The 23,752-nt window shown below is 30.1% G+C and overlaps 1 protein-coding gene across 3 annotated transcripts in view; it reads left to right on the top strand.

Annotated features, from left to right (window-relative positions):
- Positions 1-23,752, top strand: part of LOC129956785 (uncharacterized) — a 91,480-nt gene that overhangs the window by 40,566 nt on the left and 27,162 nt on the right. For all 3 annotated transcript variants that reach the window (XM_056068733.1, XM_056068737.1, XM_056068730.1), the window contains exons 2-5: positions 3,707-4,003; positions 4,516-4,621; positions 8,954-9,045; positions 22,589-22,710. In XM_056068733.1, coding sequence (XP_055924708.1) covers positions 3,708-4,003; positions 4,516-4,621; positions 8,954-9,045; positions 22,589-22,710 — 616 coding nt within the window. In that variant the 5' untranslated portion in view covers position 3,707. The remainder of the gene's footprint in view (positions 1-3,706; positions 4,004-4,515; positions 4,622-8,953; positions 9,046-22,588; positions 22,711-23,752) is intronic.

The raw sequence follows: 23,752 nt of genomic DNA, 5'->3' as shown, positions 1-23,752 counted from the left end.
GAATAAGATAATCGTAAATGCATTTTATGTGTTTGTTTAGTTTAATAATTAACCATTATTATACAATGCTTAGTAATAATTAACCATTATTACTAAGCAATTAAAGATTTAGCTATGGTTATAACGGAGAATTTTGAAAACAATTTAAAATTTATTGCTTATGAAAATTTTTAAAAAAATCCATAGTGACGCAAAATTGTTTATTTTTTATTTTATTAATTTTATCATTTTTATGTGTTTTTAAAGCCAACAATCGATATTTAAGAAATTAAAACTAATTGTTTTGCTTAAATAATTGAAATTTCAAAGAAAGATAAATATAAATATGTGTAATAGTTCTATGTCGAACATGTCATATTTTAATTTTAATATTATTAAAGAGTAAAAAAATCATAAATAATATAATGCTGGGGTATAAAATTTTCACCATTTTTAGTTCGCATGTAATAAATTTATTTTTAGGAATTGTCTTCATAGAACAAAAAAAACTATTTGAATTTCGATAAAACTTTTATCGAATGTTATAATAAGGAAAAAAAGGAGATGATTTTTGCAAAATATAGAATATTTGTTTATTCAATAAACTTAATTTTAAAAAAAATAATTACATTTTCAATTTTGTTTCTAAATTTTTTTTGTTTAAAAAATACTGAAATAATTTTTTTAATTTGCAAAATATACTTTTTAAATGATATTTGTATCTTTAAATTTTATTTCTGAAATTCTAACTTTTAGTAATATTTTTTTATGAAAAATCTCATGATTCAAACTGTGATTCATACTTTTTTTCAAATCTGGTATAATATGTTCTCAATATGCTATGTAGTTCCTGAAAACAGAATAATCCATCCATTTAAAAGGAATTTAAATTAGGAAAAGGAATTAAGGCTTAATAATGTAAAAAAATATAAATATCATAATATTCTTCAACTGAACCCCAATATTTAAAGATTGGATAGAAATATGTCTTTTCTCCTGTTTTAGGAATTATTTAATATATTTCTTAAGATATTTTCAAAATGTTATAAAAACCAATTTGTAATCTTCTAAACTAGAAAATTTTTGGTTTGTGCCTGTTTTTAGTAAATAAAAACATTTTCTTCCAAATTTAAAAAAAAAAATTATTGGTATAATTTTGTTTCATGGATCTGTTTTTAATACGATGTTTCGGAAATTCAAAATTATAATTGTTTATAGTTAAAATTAAAATATAATTATACATAGTTTCAAATTCTTAATACGCGTCAAAAATATTATTGTTTTTTAATGTACTTAATATTTAAATATCTTCTCTTCTAATCATATTCATTTTAATCAACAATGTTATTCATTTTTATTCACTAACTCATAAAATGTGCGATGATTTTTGTTTATAAATCGCCATGGCGTAATCGATAAATTTCATTTAAAACCTTGATAAAAAAAAGTTTGTAAATGTGAGTGAATCTTACATGACATTTTTTGTCACATACAATATGACACGGTTTTTTTTATTTTTATCTAGTTGAAATCAAGATCTTATTTCCGTCCTTATAAATTTTAATATGTTACTATTGCAGTATTTCTTACATTAAATGATTCTCGAAGTATTAAACTAAAATAGTTTGCCTACTCGTTCGTTGGGAATATTAATTTCAGCGTTTACAAATTTCTTTGATTCAGTTAAATTCCCATACAATATTGAATATAATTATTGTTACCACAATTCGTAAAAAATGTGTTTTTTCCAGTGAAATCAAAAAAAAAAAATACAGAAAGCCTAATATTGTTTTGAAATAGTTTCAAATCCTAACTATTATTATTTATTTTATTTCCATCAGAAATATTGTCACTTCTCTAGGAGGAATCAATCAATCAATAGGAATACTAAAGGAATCAACTAATTCCTTTAGTATTCCTTTAGTATTTATTATCAAATTTCCAGAAATTCATTTCATAACAGTTTTGCTAGATTTAAACTTAAAAGAAAAAAATATTTTAACATTGATTTTGCCTAATTCAATTCAATTCAATTTAATGACCATGTGTAAAACTGAATCTTACTTTTGTCTTATTCAAATTCCTGAATACTCGTCATTTTAACAGATAATCATCCTCTCTAGAACTCGTATAAATTACAAAAAATATAAACAGAAAGAATAAAAAAATAAATCCTTGCTTTATATGTGAAATAACAAAAACAAAACTACTGTTTTATAATTAAATGAAAGGATGAAAGATAAAAGAATGAATGAATGATGCATAAGAATTACTAACATTAAAACATAAGAATAATATAACGATAAATATAAATACTGAGAGGAATATTAAGTAAAATAAAATAAAACACTCACTTAATTATTCAACTACCAAGAAAACTCTTTTCTTTTTTAGTTTTTAATCATTATTTATTTCCTGAAGGAGAATAATGCATTAAGAAGGAGATCAGAAGAAATAAGGAAATGGCGGAGAGTAAAGATATTCAAAATGTGAATCAAATACCTCAACGATTTTCAAAATTCACAATATTTTTTTTAAGATTAATCAGATCTGAAAATTTAGTGCTTAAAAAGTTGAAACTAGTATAACGTAATCATTAATAATACTCTACTAATTATAAAAATACTTTATTAAGAGCAATTTCCTACTAATAATCAAAATTAATTTTTATAGGGGTGAGATTGTATATTAGTACTGTGTAAGGCAGCCTATCTATCCTAGAGTGGAAAAATTCGGCTGGAAAATATTTCAGCTTAAAGAAATGGGTAACTCGGAACGATTGTTAATTAGAACGTTTATGAATGTGAGACTGAAAGGAATTATTATGTTTGTTTTTTATCCCCAAGTAATATATAATATAATAATTATATCCCCAGATAAGATAGTTTGCTAATTGGTAATACCATCAGTATGTTATAATTACATTTATGTGATTGCTATGTCAAGTAAATCTAACAGTACACATAAATTGTGCAGTAATGAGTGATATCAAGCAATATTCTGAGCATCATATATTATTGTTGAATATTGCGCAATTTAATATGATTCGCATAATATTGTGTAACAAGCTGTGCTCCTGGGAACTCAATTCCATGAGGGAAGTTTATACATACAATAAGCGAAAAGTTAAAGTATTTTAATTCTATCGCAATTCAAAAATTTCAGCAAGAGCAAATTTAAAATAAGCAATAAATATTACATTATGCATTAAATATGCATATTGCATTATGCCCAATTACAATGTTTATTAAATTAAACCACATTAATATTCCCGACAGTCAAGCAGAACTTCAATTGCGGCGAGCTGGTAATTACAAGATTTATCAGAAATATATTATTTCCAAATATCAGTATGACTTAATAAACAATAAATTTATTTGAAAGAAATTTTACAATGAGAGAAGGGAATCACATAACTGAAAAATGTATGAATAAAATCAGAATGATTCAAAAATAATTTAGTTCAACGATTGTGACCCTTAGTTCATTCTTTTGCAGTCTCAGAGCAAAAACCAGGACATTTTGAATTCATCTGAGCATGCTATTACATACTGCTTATTACTATAAGATTTAAAGCATTTTTCATCTATTTCCTTGCACGTTAGAAAGCTAAATACACTTATAGATAATTATTTTTATTCATATTTGTAATCAACTCATTTTATTTCTAAAAGAATGATGACTTATCAAATTATTATATTTGTAATTTTCTTATTTTCTTTGCAAGGATGTCTGGAGAAATGGACGAAGAGAAACAATGTAAAAGAAAGCAGTCAGTTAAAGACTATGCATCCAAAGTGTTAAGAGAATCTTCTGTCAGTGCTGTTTCTGCAATAGTCTCAACCGGCAACATTAAAAAGAAGATTTTTCGAGTCTTTGTATTTCTTATCTTCACTGCCGGATTTCTCTACCAATGCATCAAATTCTTGTATTACGTTCTGCAGTATCCTACAATTGTTAGTATTGAAATGGAGAGATCAGATAGATATTTAGCACCTGCTTTCACATTTTGTAACTTCAATCCGTAAGTTAAGTTTTACCATAATTACTCATTTCTATAATTAATTAAAACGCTATGTCTACTTTAATCCTCTATCAATAAAACCGGCCCGATCTGACCGAGTAAAGTTTCCACTAGTCAACCATTTTGGGATCGGTTTCTGTTCCAATTGTGGGGTGCATGATACAAAAAAGAATTATCATCAAGAGGGCTTTAGAGGCTGAAATGATTATCAGCTATTTTTGTTCATCTATGATTGATTTTAGATTTTAAATTAGAAGATATATATCGATGCACGAACTATACTCAGAAACTATACTGAAAGAGTTAACATTAGTTAATTCTGTAAGTATATTGAAACATGCATCTGTGATCAGACACTCTAAAAATTTAACCAACTCAGTAAAAAAAAATTAAAACCTTAAAATAATATTTAAGAAGATCTTAAATATTAAATGGGCCTAAACTTTAATTTTTTTTAAATATTTAAATCTGTCTATCGTTAAAATTAACTGCTTTTTGAATTTTCTTTTCAGAGTAAAAAGAAGTAAGTTTTGTTCGAAACATCCAGACAGATGCTTTGAACCTGATGAAGAATTTTGTGAAGCATATCCGAAACTTTGTGTTGAAAATAATACAAAGGTACGAAATTGAGAAGAAAAATTATTCTTTTTAATTAGTATATTGTTAATGAATTCCAAAGTTTTTAATGCACTCAAATTATTTTTAAATAATCATCTTCCACTTGAAGGTAAATAAAATCTTAATTTGTTTTTAAAGATCTGCATACATAGAATATGTTACAAAAATGTGGATACTTTTTTTGAATAACAGAAATGTAACCATTTAATAACAAAAATTAATTTCATAATATAAATAATTAAAGAAAAAGAAAAATCTCAATTTATTGAAGCATGCCGTAACTCATTAAGTTAAGCTGATCCTACAACATGGATATAACATTTTATACGTTCATGATACATTTCAAAAAGAAGAGCACAAGTACTACCTCAAAAATATAATTCGACTTCTGAGTGTCTCTTGGTGAAATTCTGATCAGATTATTAAGATGTTTTGAAAAAAATCAAGCGAACATTTTACCAGTTGTTTATTCAAAACATTGCTATGGATATCGTCCAATGAATGTATGACGCAAGAAATCCAACTAGAAAGGTCTGCAGATAGAAATCCAAATGATACCGATGTTTTATTCGACAAAAAGCACGGAAATCTCAAAACCGTAATCGAGATGTACAGGAAAAATATCACTTGAAGCCATCAATAATACAAATAGACAACTAATTGCATATTAAAAAAATGGCCCGGTTCAAACGACTGCAGAGTTCGCATTATAATCAAACAGAGAATTGAATTCTGGATGAAGATTTGGTGATCGTGTGAATTCTTTTACTTATTACCGTGATTTTAATAAATATGAAGAAGCCATAACCGTAAAGAAAAAAATTATGGGACTTTTGGATATTTAAAAAATATATATTTATTATTACAGTGAACTTCAATTACATTGAAACCTCGATTTAAATTTCCTGCATTTAAAATTTTTCACATATAACGTCATTCCTCTTTAATTCGAAATAGTTTTAAAAGTGGGAAGACAACTCCTATTCTCCCATACCCTTTGGTCATATGAAGGCAAAGGACGAATTTTTAGAATCCCGTCAAGCGCCATACCGTAGTGTTAAGTTGGTGTACGTACGATCTTGAAAGCCGACATTCTTTTGGCACTTTCTATTAATTCTGGATCTTGAAATTTTGGAATAAAATAAGTGAGTTTTTGTGTTGAAAAAAAGCGTAGGCCATCAAATAATTCAAAGTTTACAATAGCAGTGAAGTTGATTTTGCTAAAATAATTGAAACTTCGTATTCGTCTTTTCGAAATATCTTAAAGCAAGTAGATGTGTCAAACAAAATTCAAAGATATGGGACAGTTGGCTACATTTATTTTTAATCATCACAATTTGAAAAATTAGAATTTTTTTATCAATTGTTAATGAAAATCATGCCACAAATATTCTTATAAATGGTTTAATTTTGAAAGAAAAAGATATAAAAATTGCTTTCAAACTCAGGATTCAAGTATTTTAACCTTCAAGTGATTAAATGAAAGTCAAATTGATGCTACAACTTTATTTGTAACAAATTTATTTCAGTCGATTCCGAGATTGTTAAAGAGCGGAAAGGAAAAGCATTACTGTTTTTTTTATACAACAATATTCTAGTAAAGACATTTTCAGTGCTGACAAAATAGGATTAGTCGACAATCTTCTTCTTTCTAGAGATTTTCCACTAAAATGTAAAATCTGTCAAGATGTGGAAACATTGGAACTGCTATTGATCATTTTGATATGGACGAATTCAGATGGGAGGGAAAAGTTAGCAACATTACTTGTTCGAAAATTCAAAACCAAGGTAATTCAAGAATATAATGTGCTTTCTTATTGAATATATATCAAACAAAAAATCTTGGATGATATTTTTTTTAATTACCTTCGTAAACTAACGAGAAAAACACACAAATAGTGAAACGAAAAAAAAATTAATAAATAGCAATCGAAAGAGCATAGTGAAACATCTTTTAACACATAAATGGTTTGCTTTCATCTCTCCATTATCGAGATATAAGATCTTACAATCTGGTATAAATGGAAGGAAAGTCCCCAAATTTAGCGACTTTTGGCGAGAAAGGGAAGGTTCTAGAAAGATTCATCAGAATGACGATATTTCGAATATTAACGAAGTTACAGCGAGTGTTCTAAAATATGCCATACTTGACTATGTAGAATATGCACCAAGGCATAAAACAAATTAGATCGAAGCTTTGAGATTAATATAGAAACTAACTTCTGTACAATGCTCTTCTAAGTATAGAATCTGGAAACATTAAAAAAGAGAGTAAACGTACTAGAATACCCTCATATGATGAGCATGTGTGAGCGAGCTGGGATGAAATGCATCTCATATTGTTTTATAAAACTTGTTAATTTGTAGGTCAGAGGTGATGAATTTAAAGATGAAAATTCTAATGGAGGGAAAGACTTCTTTCCTTTTTCAGATGATTTTAATGATTATGTAACTTGCGCTATAAATGTATATACATTTGAGATTCCATCTATAAAGAATTTCATAGACACATAATCGGAAAGCTCGGGTGAAGAATGGACGAAAGATTGGCAAGATGAAAACAAAGGACACAGACTTTCATACAATAAAGAAGCCGTTCTATCTTTGAAATCGGTAAATGTGTTGCTTTCAAATAATAACGACAAGATAAAAGTTTGCTAATACCAATATGCATAGAGAATGGCATTTGTGATGTAGCTGAAAAAAACAAGACTCACTGTAAAATAACCGATTCCTTTCAAAAATAATTTTAAAAACTGATATCCAAACCAACAGTTGTGTAATGTATTAATGATTTTTACAAAAAAAAAATGTGTATTCGCGCTTGAGACTGTAATAAAAAAATGAAAATTATCGTTGCATATAACATACGTAAAAGATTATTTCTAAATAAATAATCTTTCGATGAATAAAAAAGTTTATAGGTTTGTTAAATCATTCGTAAATTTTAATTGTTTATTATACCTTTTTTATTTCAAAAATATCCTTTATCTTTGCAAAGATTTTCCAATCGTGATGTCCAACGACAAATCAATATATTTATATTTAAAAGATTAATTTTCTTTAAACTTGGTTTTCTTATTAAGTCACCATTCGTGAGGGATTTTGAGGGAAATTCAATACAAGGCTTAGTTTATTTAACATCACACATTATGAACTATATTGAAAAATAAAAATTTCTAAAAGATAAAATTAAAAAATAAAGTTCTACACTTTCGTAGAAAATCAATACAGAAACGAACGAAACTATGAACGATTTACTACGAAAATCAATCGTAGAAAATCAATACAGGGATCAAACCAAATATGTAAAAGTTTCGAATTATTAAAAGAAAGAAGAAATAGCACAATAAAAATAATAATCGACCTTGAATGTCACAAGAAAAATGCCAGGTATTCTTATTGCAAATACTATTAAAACTATTTAAAGCATATTTAAAAGTGTTTTACGGACTTTTTTTGTCTCACTATTTTTGATTAAAAAATTAATCCCTGCTTTTCCTCTATTCTTTCGCTTAACAAAATATTAATAGAAATAACTTTGTAAATCTCATTCGTTTTTATTTAATCTCGGAACTCTTATAGTATTTATCAGCTTTTAAACGCTAAATAATTTCTATCAAAAATTTGAATTTCATCTCAGCAAAGTGACCTTTTATAATAAATTTATTTACCCAAAAATATATTAAATTTTAAACAAAGTATTTTAAATTATTCCATACTAAAATAATTTATATTAATTTATTAAAAAGTTGCGTTTTTTAATATAACCTTTTAATTGACAAATCATGAAAAGTTGTCTTAAAAATGATTTGGGTGTACATATTATGTTAGTTGGATATATAATATTTATATTCTAAAATATAAAGAAATTTATGTTAATTAATTTAATAAATTTTTAAAAAATTAACTTTTTTTAATTATTACCCGTGAATAAAGGAAGACAATTTTGGAATAAAATGTAAAACATTTGGACATATCTCCCATAAGAGTCAAGGGAATTATATAGTGCTTCTGAGCAACTATATCAAATAAACGTTAATAATAGTTATTAATAATAAGTTAATGTTGAGTTTCTGTTGCTCAAATGCATTAAACGTTTTGATTTTTAAGATATTTTCAAGATTTATTTTCAAATTCAATTAATAACATAATTCTGCAAAATTTTAGAATATTAATTTGTCGAGAGTGAGTAAGGTAAGGTAACTAATAATAAAAAGCATTATTACTTTTTTTAAATTAATATATATCGAATGAATGGGCAATAATAAAATAGCCTGTGAATTAATTTAAACTGTCAAAGACATTGAAAATTACACTTTGATTTCTTAGGTACCATTAGGGGATATTTCTGAATATTTAAAAGAACCCAAAGATGTTATGGAATTAATTCATGACTGGGAAGAGATACTTGAATATGCATAGTAAGTAATTGAAAACTGTTTCTGAATATTTAACCTTACAGCGGGTGCATGAATGTGAGACATGCACTAGAGAAGAAATTCGTTTTATATCTCTAAGGTGCTATAAAAGCATGATTTTGGCTATTCCTCTAGCTCCTTCGGTCAAACTTACAGTCTAAGTTTGGAATTCGACACATTAAAAGAGCTCTGCATAGCAATTATTTATATTTCAGACATACGCGCATCCGTTCAGATAATAAGGTATTGCTATAGTTTCTTTTCTTTATTGTGTCATAGAATAATGTAGTTGCAATCAATAATTAAATGGACAAACAATAAAGACAAACTATTTAGATGGAAATATCCATGACTATTGGCAAATGCACTGTTAAAAATAAACACTGAGCGATGAGAATCTACCTCTTTACGATATAAGTTAAAACTAAAAGTGTTGAAAAGAAAATAACAAGATAATAAAGATATGAATGATGAAAGTGAACGATCTGAACGATGAAAGTGAACAACGTAAACGTTCAAGTGAGAAAAAGGTGCGAAACTGTCAAAATGACTAGTGCAATACTATTGCAAAGTTCAGCTGTGAAAATTACTTGAAAAATTATTTATCTGAAGCATTATAAGCATATTTGAATACAACGATGATATGAAATTGATTTCCTGCTATTTATATCTCAGTTTTAATTTACTATTTCCATATTGTTTCTGTAGTTTTTTATTACAAATGTAAATATTTCAACTAGAATGTTGGCAATTTAAGACAACATAGTAGCCAAAATATTATTAGAAAAATCGATTTAAAAATATCTCGTATGATTAAGGGAATTATTTTAAATTATCTATATGTTTTCAAAGCTGTATTTTATTTTTTTAATAAGTCATTGAAAAAAAATTTACTTTTCAGATCATCGTTAGAACGAAGGCCGATAAAAATGAATTATTATTTTATCTACCCTTCGCAAATGTATAGTTAAATTGAAATGAAGTTAAATGACTTAGATAGTTATTGACTCAATGACTTAGGTTTATCAGCATGCGACTTTCCTTATAAGAAAGAAAGATTTAAATTAGAGGTGTGTTTTTTTTCGTTAAAAATTTTTCAAAATTCTGAGGCTTTTAAAATAATGAAAATAAAGGTGTTTCTGTTTTTATATATTTTGCTGCAGTAATGTTTGCTTTAATGTTTGGTGCTGAAATATGCATTTAATTTTTCAGAGATATGCATAATAATGCAGAGATATGCATTTTATTTTTCAAGTTGTTATGATGAAGAATTGTGAAATATTGATCATTTGTATGTTTTTCTTTATATATTTATAACACAGGTATAATATTGTGTTTCAATAAACTTTTGCAATTTTTCATCATTTAGAATCATTAGAATAAATATATTAATATTTTACAGACATAGTCATATTGGATGGATTTTTATTCATGTTATGTTTTGACTCATATACTACATTTCGAAATCCTAGGCTTTTTAAAAAATTGAAGAAGGAGTAAGAGAGTTTTTGTGAATATTCCAAAATATATGTTTCATGAAATTTGAAATGCTTCCGCTGGAAGAATAAGTCATAAAATTTGGTTTCTCATCTTGATTAAGATGCAAAAAGACATTTTTTGTGTAAATAATGCATAAATTCCATACATGTATTATTTCTGAATAATATGGACTATTCTGAGCATATTAGAAGTATTTCAAATTTAACTGATACATACCAAATTTATGAAGAAAAACATCACGCAAATCTTTGAAATTAATGGATGTTAAAAAAGAATCATGCAAACGGGAAATTACTTCCAGAATACCCAAGATAAAATATTACAAAATCGAAATTAATATAAATAATAATCTGTTGAATCTTCATAGGTTTGGATTACAGTTTGAATTGTAAAGGAAACGTTACAATTTTCAGAATGAAGTCAGATAATATAGAAAATAGATTTTACTCCCTAGTCCGTCATCGGACATCCATGCATTTTAATGATTGTAAACCTGCAACACCTCACTTGACAAGGTAATCCATTGGCATCAGACGAATTTCTGACAAAGGGAGTTCAGGTTATTGTTATGTAGACTAATCCTGTTTATGTCTAGGATGGTGAACGAAATAATTACATCATGATATAAAGTTCGATTAAGCTATCTCACCCATAAGCGTCAATTAGGATGATGAGATATTTACCACCTTTGTTTGAGAGATGCATAATCCAATATATTAAAATCAGTCATTTGTCAAAGAAAAATACTAGAAAAAATATGAGTTCCCTATCACGAGCTAAACTTATTTTTTGGATTTATTTCTGTAGGTCATTGTGACAGAAACCTGAGTCCTTGGATTGCGAACAGAAGGTTAATCTTTTTATTCATACATCACATCCTTAGTTCATAATCATACTACATAAAGTACATGTACTTTTGATAATTTAGGTATGATGCGACTTTGAGATATTAAATTCATATTAGATTGACTACCATTTTATAAATAAACAGGTACGGAGATAAAGTTTTCTCCACAAAGAAAGCACCTCAAAAACAGAGAAAATTGTGAAAACAGAGTATATTTGATAAGGATAAAGTTTGAAACTTTTATATCTTAAAAGTGTTTTTTATTTTTTAGAGTTAATCTCTAAGATAAACTTTAAAATATCAAACATCAGTCATCTTTACTAATTTTTTAAAGAATTTCTGTCAACAGTGATGAGCCTTTTTAACGTAATTCTTCCATATATACAGCACATTGCCAATATATGTTATCTACAATCTATATAATTTGAATCAATGGGAGTCCAATCGAATTGTCATGAAAAATAGCAAAATGACGGAAAAAAAAATACCAGCAATTTTATAGACTAAAGTTTTTGAACTGAATAACCAAACGGAGCCTCTATGTTTAAGGCATAATCTCAAGATCTTTTAATATTGCGCAGTAAAAATCCAAAGTATAATCAAATCTTCTAAGCTTGTGCATTGCCACGTTCACAGATAAGGAAAGGAAGATGGAGAGAAAGTTTTAATACTCATTTTTGCATTTAAATTAAAAGGTTTTAAATATCATCTAATATATAAATAAGAGCTATAAAACATAGTTATAGCATAATTAGATGAGGAAAATATTTTTAAAAGTGCTAATTTATATAAAAAACACTTTTTAATCTTTTTTTCAGTTTTAGAGAAATTTCGGCAACTTCGTTTAGGTACATGAACTCTGAAAAGAAATAAATGACAAAATTTTCATACAAAAAAATTTTAACAAAACTTTTTACAAAAAATATAGTCGACAGAAAAATGCAAAAAAGTACTGTTTTGTCAGTCAGAGTTCGAAACATAAAAAAATATAAATTTTAATATAATATATTAATGACATAATATATATATATATATATATATATATATATATATATATATATATATATATATATATATATATATATATATATATATATATATATATATATTGTTACGAAATTTCCCGGGGTTCCTTTCGATAGTGGGGCTTATATGGTGTGGAGAACGGTGAATCACCAGGCAGTAGTAGAGAACAAACCAACGACGTTTATTTACACGAAGACACACAGGACAGCACAAAGACGACAACTATATACAGCACAGAAGACGATTTTCTTCAGCCGAGACGTGCAGCATACAACAGTATACACAGCAGCTCTACTCCGTCGCTGCTCCGCTAGTCCCTGGAGGACGAGTTATTCACCGTCGCTTCCGACTACTCTTCGAATCCACTGGTCCACGACTCAATTCACGACCGCCCGGCAGCTGCGGGTGCTTCCTTTTATAGGCCTCGGGAAGCGGGACTAGAAGCCTTTCAACCAATCAGGAAAGTTCGAGGCGTATCTCCGTTCCTACTGGATGGATCGGGAAAATTCTCGATGTTTCGGGTATAATCTATTTTGGCGCCAAAGTCGCCAAATGGTCAAGTTTGTCGCCAAGCTCTGGGACCTCCCATGGAACCAACTATGCTGGAAAGCCGCATCACAGATTCGTAACAATATATATATATATATATATATATATATATATATATATATATATATATATATATATGTAGTATGAGCCCCTATGCTACTCTCTGTACCTCGCCGGCAGATGGCAGTAGTGTTCCAACTAGAAGTATAAGTGAGGCAAACGGCAGAAGAAAGACACGGGGTGCTAGAGTGTGTGAGCTTCTAAGTTGAAGGATAATAGCCATGCTATGTTCGCCTGAACTGCAATCAACCCTATACTTTTGTTCTTTTGCTTAATGTTCGTGTAGTCCTGTGTTCGTTTATTAAAATATGGAAAAGACAAACGTGCAGTCTTCTTTCGATTGAGGACACGATCCTACATGGGAGCTCTGGCCGGTTGGATTTTGGCCACTCAATACCCTAGACAAGGATGATGATCATACAAAAGTAGTATCTTCCACAACGGCAAAATCACTCCCTCTTTGGATAAAACCGCCGCTGTTCAAAATTTTCCACAGCCCAAAAACGTCAAACAAATTCAAAGTTTTCTCGGACTCACTGGCTACTTCCGAAAATTTATCAAAGATTACGCACTAATAGCCAAGCCATTAAGCGACTTACTTCGCGCCAACACAGTATTCTATTTTGGTCCCGAACAACAATCAGCATTCATAACTTTAAAGCAAAAGCTTTCTGAAAATCCTGTATTGCATATTTACAGACAGGGTGCAGAATTAGAATTGCATACTGACGCAAGTAAATTTGGCTACGGCGCAATTCTCTTGCAGCGATCTGACGATAATAAGTTTCACCCAATTCACTATATGAGCAAAAAAACATCCCCCCAAGAAGAAACTAACTCAAGTTACGAACTTGAAGTTTTGGCGATTATTGAAGCTTTAAAAAAATTCCGCAACTATTTGATAGGCACTAAATTTAAAATTGTAACAGACTGTTCAGCTTTTCAAAAAACTATGAGCAAAGCACAGCTCACACCCAAAATTGCTAGATGGGCATTGTTTTTGGAAGATTTTCATTATGAAATTGTACATCGCCCAGGGAAGCAAATGAAGCATGTAGATTGTTTAAGCCGATATCCTATTATGATGATAATACATGATGACTTGACTTCTAAAATCGTCCACTGTCAAAAAGCTGACGAATATATCAATTCCATTAAACTACTTCTGGCAAACAAACAAATTAACGACTTTATTCTGAAGAATAACATACTGTATAAAATTGTAAACGATTCTGATCTCCTAGTGGTCCCTCAACAAATGCAAGCTGAAGTCGTTAAAAATTTCCACTCTAAAGGACATTTCGGTATAAATAAAACAGAAAATAGTCTAAAACAAAGTTTTTATTTCCCAAACATGCGTAAATGCGTAGAAGATGTCATATCGAATTGCATTGAATGTATTCTCGTGAACAAAAAGCGAGGTAAAAGTGAAGGATTATTAAACCCCATTCCAAAAGACGATGTACCTTTCAGTACATACCACGTTGACTTTTTAGGACCCCTGCCTTCGACTAATAAAAGATACAACCACATTCTTACAGTAGTCGATGCATTCACAAAATTTACTTGGATCTATCCTGTTAAATCTACATCTTCACAAAACGCCATAGAGAAACTCAAACAACAAGAAATAACATTCGGAAACCCAAATCGGATCATAACAGATAAAGGCAGTGCATTCACATCTAAAGAGTTTCAAGAATATTGTGACACTGAAAAAATCCAACATTTAAGTATTACAACCGGAATTCCCCGCGGTAATGGACAAGTGGAAAAAATTCATGGTACAATTATTCCAGTTTTAGCCAAACTTTCTATTGATGACCCCACCAAATGGTTCAAATTCGTCCCCGCAGTCCAAAAGACACTTAACTCCACAGTTTCAAGGAGTACACAAAGAACACCTTTTGAGCTTTTAACAGGAGTAAAGCTCAGAACTAAACAAGATTTACAAATCCTTGAGCTTCTCGAACAGGAGAACATCAACGCTTTTATAACTGATCGTGAGAATATCCGAGATGAAGCCAAAAAGAACATCCTAAAAATTCAAGAGGAGAATCGACGTACTTACAATAAGAACCGAAAAACTGCTCATCAGTATAAAAAAGGTGATTTGGTGGCAATACGAAGGACCCAGTTTGGTACTGGCTTAAAACTGCGACCAAAGTTTTTTGGCCCGTATGAAGTGCTACAAGTCAAGCCTAATGACCGCTATGATGTTAAAAAAGTTGGTCAGCACGACGGACCAAACTCTACCTCCACTGCAGCCGACAACATGAAAATTTGGTGCAGAGACACTTGAAACACCGACTTACTGCACTAAACAAGAAGCATTTGTGTTTTTTTTCTCCATGTTATTGTCTACGTACTTTGTCTGTTTTGGTTTTTTTGTTCCTTTCAGGTTTTTCTTCAAATTCCCTCTCCGCTGTGGGCAGCTGGAAGTGTCAGGACGGCCTGTAGTATGAGCCCCTATGCTACTCTCTGTACCTCGCCGGCAGATGGCAGTAGTGTTCCAACTAGAAGTATAAGTGAGGCAAACGGCAGAAGAAAGACACGGGGTGCTAGAGTGTGTGAGCTTCTAAGTTGAAGGATAATAGCCATGCTATGTTCGCCTGAACTGCAATCAACCCTATACTTTTGTTCTTTTGCTTAATGTTCGTGTAGTCCTGTGTTCGTTTATTAAAATATGGAAAAGACAAACGTGCAGTCTTCTTTCGATTGAGGACACGATCCTACATATATATATATATATATATATGGGAGCGATTGAGTCCATCCTCTGAAAGAACTCACTTCGGAACGGTGTCTAGGATTAAATATAGGTTTTATTGTTCATATTTACAGTTTTGGTATATATTATAGTGTGGGCACCTCATCCTGCTACCACGGTTCACAGCCATTCAAACCGAATAGTCCGTCATCCGCTCTCTTGTCTCATTCAATATTCACTAGAGTTAGTCTTCTCTTTGGCGCCGCATGCGCCATCTCGTGGATACTGTCAGAACCGCTTCTACAGCTCGGCCATCATTCGTGAACACCGGCCTCGGTGGTCCACAGAGACATCACCATGCATGGAATACAAGAATTCTGAAAAAGAGAGTTTACTTTGCACAATATAAATTATATGCAGTTTCTAGTTTACAGTTTTGAGTATGCAATTGCCAGATTATGTTTAGGAGTTACTTCCCCATCTCTTCATGTGATCAGTTGCCGTTGAAGCGAGATTTGGACCCTCATAGTTTCCAACTTTGCGTTTTCTTCTTGGATCTGCCGGATGTTATTCTTCGCTTCATCTTGAAGTAGTTCACGACAGTTCATGAAGTTGTTGGTTTACTCCTCTTCCAGGATTTCGAGGATTCGTTGCTCATCCTTGGTCTTCATTTCCACACCAGTCAGCAGCTTGAACTGAGAAAATTCTGTGCTTCTTCAAGTCGTAGAGTTCATGGTTTTTTGCACAACACCTATCCATTTAAACCATTTGGTTGGATCTTCGATTAATAGTTTGGAAAGAATAGGGATAAAGGTTTCGTGCATCCTTTCTATTTGTCCATTTCCTCTGGGTATACTCGTTGTAATGCTTAGATGTATGATTCTCTCATTTTCACAATATTCTTCAAATTCATTAGACATAAGTGCCGAACCTTTATCTGTAATGATCCTAGACGGGTTCTCAAAACAAGTGTGCTGTTGATTTAATTTTTGTATTGCTTCTATAGCTAATGTAAACTTAACCGGGTAAAACCACACAAATTTAATGAATGTATCTACCACAGTGAAAATATGTTTGTAATTCTTATTAGTAGAGGGTAATGGTCCGATAAAATCTATGATATGTTGCAAGCGGAACTTTCTCTTTAGGAATGGGGTTTAAATCCTACTCCTTTTCCCCTTTTTTCTGTTTATTAAAATACATTTAACACAACTAGACACTACTTCCTCGATACATTTTCTAATTTAGGGAAGAAGTAAGTCTCTTTTACTAAATTTTCAGTTTTTCCTATAGCATAATGTCCTAATTCGTGACAATGTTTGACAATTTCTACTTGCATAGCTCTAATGTTTCTCTATCCTCTTCGATTTTATAGAATACGTTATTTTTAAATGAGTAATTGTTAGTTTTTCCTGATTCAAGGAGTTCCTTAATATATTCATCTTTTAATTGAGTAGGTACAATTTTTGGTATTACTTCATCACAGTCGAGCGTAGTTACTGGGCAACGACTTATTGCATCGATATGACACATTTGACGATGAATGATTTCATACTCAATTTCTTCAAGAGTAAGAGCATATCTAGCAATTTTAGGAGTTACTTCTTTTTTACCCATGATTTTTTGAAATGCCGAACAGTCTGTGACAATTTTGAGTTTGTTTCCTAATAAATAACTGAGAAACTTTTTTAATGCCTGAATTATTGCTAGAACCTCCATTTCATAGCTGGAATATTTTTGCTCTCTAACCGATGTTTTGTGGCTCATACAGAGGGTGAAGCTTTCCAATATCCGATTCCTGCAATAAAATTGCACTATATACAAATTTGGATGCATCAGTGTTAAATTTAAGGTCACTATTATTGAGCAGTATGTCACTTAAGGGTTTTGCCATACTAGCATAGCCCCGAATAGATTTTCTGAAATAACCTGTAAGCCCCAAGAAACTTTGAACTTGTTTGATATTTTTAGGTTCTGGAAATTTTTGTACAGCCTTAGTTTTCTCTGACGAAGGGGTTGTAGTTCCATTGTGAAAAACATGGTCTAAAAATTCAACTGTAGTTTTAAGAAACTGACATTTTTGAAATTAATGTGTAACCTGTACTCTGAGGCAGTCTTTAGTACCTTTGCTAAATGCTGTATGCTTTCAAATGTACTGTTTGATGGGATGATTATGCCATCTATGTATATCACTACCATACCTTCATTAATTAAATCACGCAATACAGTGTACTGTCGGAATACTTGGACTGTTAGCTAAGCCAAACGGGACTTTTAAAATTCGTATTTTCCTGTACTTGTGACAAAGGCTGTGTACTTCCTACTGCCCGGATGGACTTTTACATGGAAAAACTCATTTCTTAGGTCTATGGTTGAAAAAAAACGGCAGCTCCTTGCAATTGATATAATACATCATCAAAATCTGACAATGGAAAGTTATCTTATCGTTATCTTATTAATTAAGCGAAAATTCAAGCACACCCGTATGGATCCGTCTTTTTTCTTACACAGAACTAACTATTGGGGATAAACATTCAGAGTTACTAGTTTGTATCACTTTTTTCTCTAGCCACGCTTTAATCTGCTTATCAACAAAGTTTTTTTTCATAAATTCCTAGTCTCCTCGGCTTTGAATAAATTGAATCATCTTTCAATAAATTTATTCTCATATTAAAATTACTTGTTTTCATTTTATTCGGGGAATAACTTTTACAAGTTCCTAATTTTATTCTTCTGATATTCGATAAATCAACATTACTCATATTTCACTAGAACAATCAAGGTCACACAATAAAAAATCATTTCACTCAGCAAAAAAGAATCTTTACATATACTCTTTACACCACGCCTCTCATTCATATTTTACTCCGAAAATAAATCAGAAAGAAAATCTTTTTCTATTTCTTCTTCCGACGATAAAAAAAGTCGTTTGGATTCATGTTTTCTTTTTTTCATTTCCCACGTATTGGGAATAATTCTGTCTGAGGAGGATTCATCGTGTTGGTTTAATTTTGTTTTTTCATCTCTTCAAGCAGATGCTCATAATTCATTTGCATTATGATGCAATCAGGCGAAATATGATCAGTTACTACAAACGGAAGTTTAACTGTTATTTTGTTTTGCTCCAGCGCGGTTCCGAAATAATGAATTTATGATTTAACAGTCTGTCCGAAGCAACCTTTCAGTTCGATAATTCGGTCAAGTTGTTTAGGTATTTGTTTACCAGCGATATTTTAATACATTTAATTCTAGCACCACTGTCGATCAACGTTTTAATCGGTGTTTCATTAATAACAAAATTAGCGAATTCCAAATCTTGAAATACCTCGCCTTCTGCTGAGAACTTTTTCTTCCGCGTCAATTTTATGTATGACTGACGATTCCTTAACGTTTTCTTGTTGTTTTACTTCGTTTGATTTAAAGAGTTTATCGCAAAACTTTGCGAAATGGGAAGTCTGTCCACAAATGAAGCAACCGAATTTTTTTTTCGGAATACCTGAATTTATCATTATGATTAGATTCACGACTGACTGTCGATTAATTTTGCAGGGTCTGAATATGGCACTTTCGTTTCATGTAACGATATTTCTTTAAAAGCAAAATATTGGTAGCACTCTTTTGCGAGCTTTAATGGCTCAAATCACGAATCTGATTGATGGATAGCAATATGGGCGGCAGTATCTTTATCTAGGGATTCGAATATTTCATCAGAAATAATCAAATCACAAAGCGATTTAAACTCGCTGACATTTCGTAGTTTTAGATAATACTCAAAAACATGTCTTATTCTTGTTTGAAATTGCACATATGTTTCATCGGACTTTCGTTCTGCACGTCGGAAATTTTGAGGAAAAGGTAACACTCCTGAAGAAAAGGTTGGAATTCACGCAATTTTCAGATTTTAATTTCTCATAATCCTGTAACTCCTCTTTTCCAATATACAACAGCACGCCTTATTAGCTTTTTCTTCAAGAATTGCAATCAATATTTTGGATTTAAATTTTCCGGCACATTTTTGTTTTAAATGCTTGTTCGAGCGATTTGAAAAATAATCGAAATTCTCTGGCCTAGAAGGAACTGCTATTGCTAAAGTTTTAACTGATTTTATTAAGCTTTTCAGGTCTTTGAGGCCACTTGGCTCTGACTCAGTTCCTTCCATTACTAGTGTTAGCATTTCGCGTGTTTTGGAAGTTCCAATTCTACTTGAATTCTACTAACTCAATCAAATTACTTTCGCGCCGTCTTTCTTCCTCAATTTTCTCTTTTATCTCCTCAGCATTATTAATAAATATACAGCATTTAGTAAATCTTCCACTTACTCTGAATCCTTTTTTATAAGTGTCACAGTTTTCTATTAGCGCTTTAAGTGTTGATATAGTGACAGATTAAAACCATCTCTCCGTTTAATTCCTGGACCAAATTAAAAAGATATTCTTTCTGTGCTTTGTTTAAACTAGCCATGCTAATTGAAAAATTCCTACCTTTGTATTATCCGCTTGACCGCAACACGATCCTTCTAAACAGGTAATCCAATTTTGGAAGATAATTTTCTTCAAGCTGAGGCACCCATTGCCATTTGTTCCAAGTAAATCTTCGGTTTTTTTAAGTCCACAAAAATAAATTTTACGTTTCTCTCAGTTCACCGATTAGTTTCGGTTTCATTCCCCGGCCGAATCCCCAAGTTGTGGGAGCGAATGTGCCCATTCTCTGAAAGAACTCACTACGAAACGGTTTCTAGGATTAAATATAGGTTCTATTGTACATATTTACAGTTGTAGTACATATTAAAGTGTGGGTGCTCATCTTGCTACCACGGTTCAAAACTGAATTTCCAACATAAAAAATTTAGCTACCTGTGCTTGATTTTCTAGAAGGAAAAAATGATCTTTCATGAAATGAATAACATTTTCTTAAAATATTAATAAAATGTTGGTTTTAAAATTCTTGTTATGAATATCATTTTTTGACAGATTAATAATTTAATAGTCTTGTTGCGTTTCTTCAAATTTAGATGCGATTTTAAGAAGTTATTATTTAATAAAACATTGTACTGTGCTAAGAAGACTATAATACATCCGTGTTCTGTGCAAATAAGCTTATTATTTTCTAATCTAATGAACTTTAACAATACATCAGAATAATAGGTTAAATCTAATCATGCCAAATTAAAATTAAAATATTTATTTGTTTTATTGTATCAATTAATTTGAATCTTGTACTAAGAATTTTTAATAGAATATTCGTAAATTGATTTATAAGAGAAATAGTAACAATTAAAACAAAAATACATAGCCACATTTGGAGACCAGATAGTTTGCCAAGATTATTGGCTAAAAAAATCTATTTAGTTTCCTTTAACTAATTCGGTCCTTGATTCAAGTATTTTAAAATACAAATACTTTACATTTTGATGTATTTGACATGCAATTCGTTCTATTTTAGAAGCTTTTTACAGTTACGTTAATTGTGTTAAGCATTATCTTTCTTTGTTGTCTTTTCACTTAAAATTTGAGCTTTTATTTTAACTAGGGAATGATTAAACTGGATCTATCATACTTGTATTTTGAATTGAAGCATCCTCCAAAAACTCTGAAAAATAGAAAGTAGAATCATTCAGCACTAAAGTTTTCTGCATATTACAAACTATAATACAGAAAGCTATACTATCAGAATTTATGTATTCAATTATATTATAGAAACGGTGAACAATAGTTACATTTCAATTTTTTTTTTTTTTTATCATAATCAAATATTAATTTCCGAGCCAAAAAACATTAACTTTCTTTTCATAACTTGAGCAGAAATGTATCCAACATGTAAAAATAAGCCGAGTATTCATATTTCATTCATCAAAAATAGGAGAAAAGGAAGGATATTCATGACTGTACTGAAAGTGATTTAATTTCCATTACAAAAGTAAAAACGTAGTAAAATATACTTAAATAAAACATTACAAATTTTACAAATAATTTTCCTGACTGATTTTATTGATTTTTTTTTTTTTTTTTTTTTAATATTTAGATGTTGTAAGAATCAATTTTGTGCAAAAATGTTTTCGGATGTGCGAACTTTAATTGTTAAAAATCTCAGCCTGATGCAACTATATTTTTCAAATAAATCTCTGACAAATTTGACAATTCTGTGTCTGATGATTTATCCTTATAATGCCAATACAAAGACATTTATATATTTTATTATTATACAATTAGTATGTTGTAAAATTTGCAATAAGCTTAGTATAGCACTAATATGTTGCTAGGAAGTTTAAAATTAATGTCTAGATGCATATACATATTTGAAGTAAGTTGTAAGTTACAAAAACACATTCAGATCAATAAATATCTTAAATTAATTCCCAAGATTCTCATTTAAACTATTCATTAAAAATAAAAATAAAAGTTTCTTTCAAAACTTCGTTCATTTAATGCTTTTGCATAGTTGGCAATGGTATCAACAAACACTTCGCTCTTTAAAAGTTTGAAATTAATAAAATTTTTAAATGATCTACTAGTAAGAAAAGAAATGAATTCGTGCAAAATATAAAGATAATAAATGGGAAGTTGTTTATTTTCATTGGAAGAATTCAACTCACTAACACTAATAATGACATTATCTGAAATTAACCATTCGATGTTTTGACGTTGGAATGTATTCTTTTCCGGCACTTATTCCATCGTCCGACACCAAGAAAATGTAACTGTTTTTTGGCTTTAAATATTAAATTTTAGTATCGTTCTTTTTATTTTTAAAAGAAATTATGAACTTCCTATGTATGTTTTGCGAGTGTGTGTGTGTGAAATACTAATTTGCGAACTGATATAAAATATTTAAGAGGAAACTTTTTTTTTACTTAGTGAAACACCTGAAGGACCCTTGCCAAGAATGGATTTTGATGGATTTGGCACAGCGGCTTGCTATTCTTTGTACAGCAGAGTCAATAGCCGTCTGGATCCGAACTATATAACGAAAAGAATATGTATGTAAATAGAGAAAAAAACTTTACTGCAATTTTTGTTTTTTACATTCAACAATAGTGATAAATTTATTCAAAATAAATATTGAAATATTAAGACTGATTCAGATCTGTGCGTTGAAATGTAATGAGGAGGTACGGAATGTAACTCAGTTTTTCTGCTATTTCTATCCATATGCAAAATCTACACTTTCATCAACTATCATTTGATGTTAAAAAAACCTGTTTTTCATATTTTTCTTGCATGTTTGATTAATATTTTATTCGCTTTGCCGTATTCCTGTTTTCCCAGCTAAGTGTTTATTTACATTTTACTCCACTATTTTTTTTCGCATATAACGTATTGACAAAATATTGTAACAAAGTATTGCAAAAAAAATATATAACTCGAGATTTTGACAAAACTCAACAAATTTTACGAATCAATACATCTGAGTTCGAAAATCTCATCCTTGATATTATGTCAATCAATCAATATGTCTGTTTCTTAATTCGACAACTTAAAAACACTTTGAACTAGAAAGAAGGAATTTCGTATTTGGTTTTTACAATAAATTTATAGACTTCTATCAAATTTTAAGCGAAAATAATTCGACAAAGTTTGTCTCCCCGGCTGTTCTAAGATGAGTTAACGTAATAACTGCAAAATGAAGAGAGTTGGAGAAAGATAAAATTTTGATTTAAGGTCTAATTTGATCCATGTTTTTGCTAACATAACAATATATCACATTTGATATTACATATTAGATTTAACATCTAAAGTGGAAATATCAAATTTGAAACCAAATCCATCAAGAAATCGACTGTCTATTGCTTTGTACTTTCACAAGGAGATTAAACGCGGTAACTTAAAAATGCGACGACTTAACTAAATTAAATGCGTGATTTTCTGATTGCAATTGTATCTCAGTGTCAAATTATCGTTTTAATCGACTGGAAAAAAACGTATCTAAAACATAAATTCGATTTTTCGGTGCTATTAACCGCATGCCAGCGAAATACTTTACCGAAGGTCTACAATTTTATGCTGTGGGTTGGAGATATA

Source organism: Argiope bruennichi, chromosome 2 (genome assembly GCF_947563725.1).
Source record: "Argiope bruennichi chromosome 2, qqArgBrue1.1, whole genome shotgun sequence".
Lineage (NCBI taxonomy): Eukaryota > Metazoa > Arthropoda > Arachnida > Araneae > Araneidae > Argiope > Argiope bruennichi.
The sequence above is the reverse complement of the archived record's forward strand: the minus strand, read 5'-3'. Positions and strand labels throughout refer to the sequence as shown.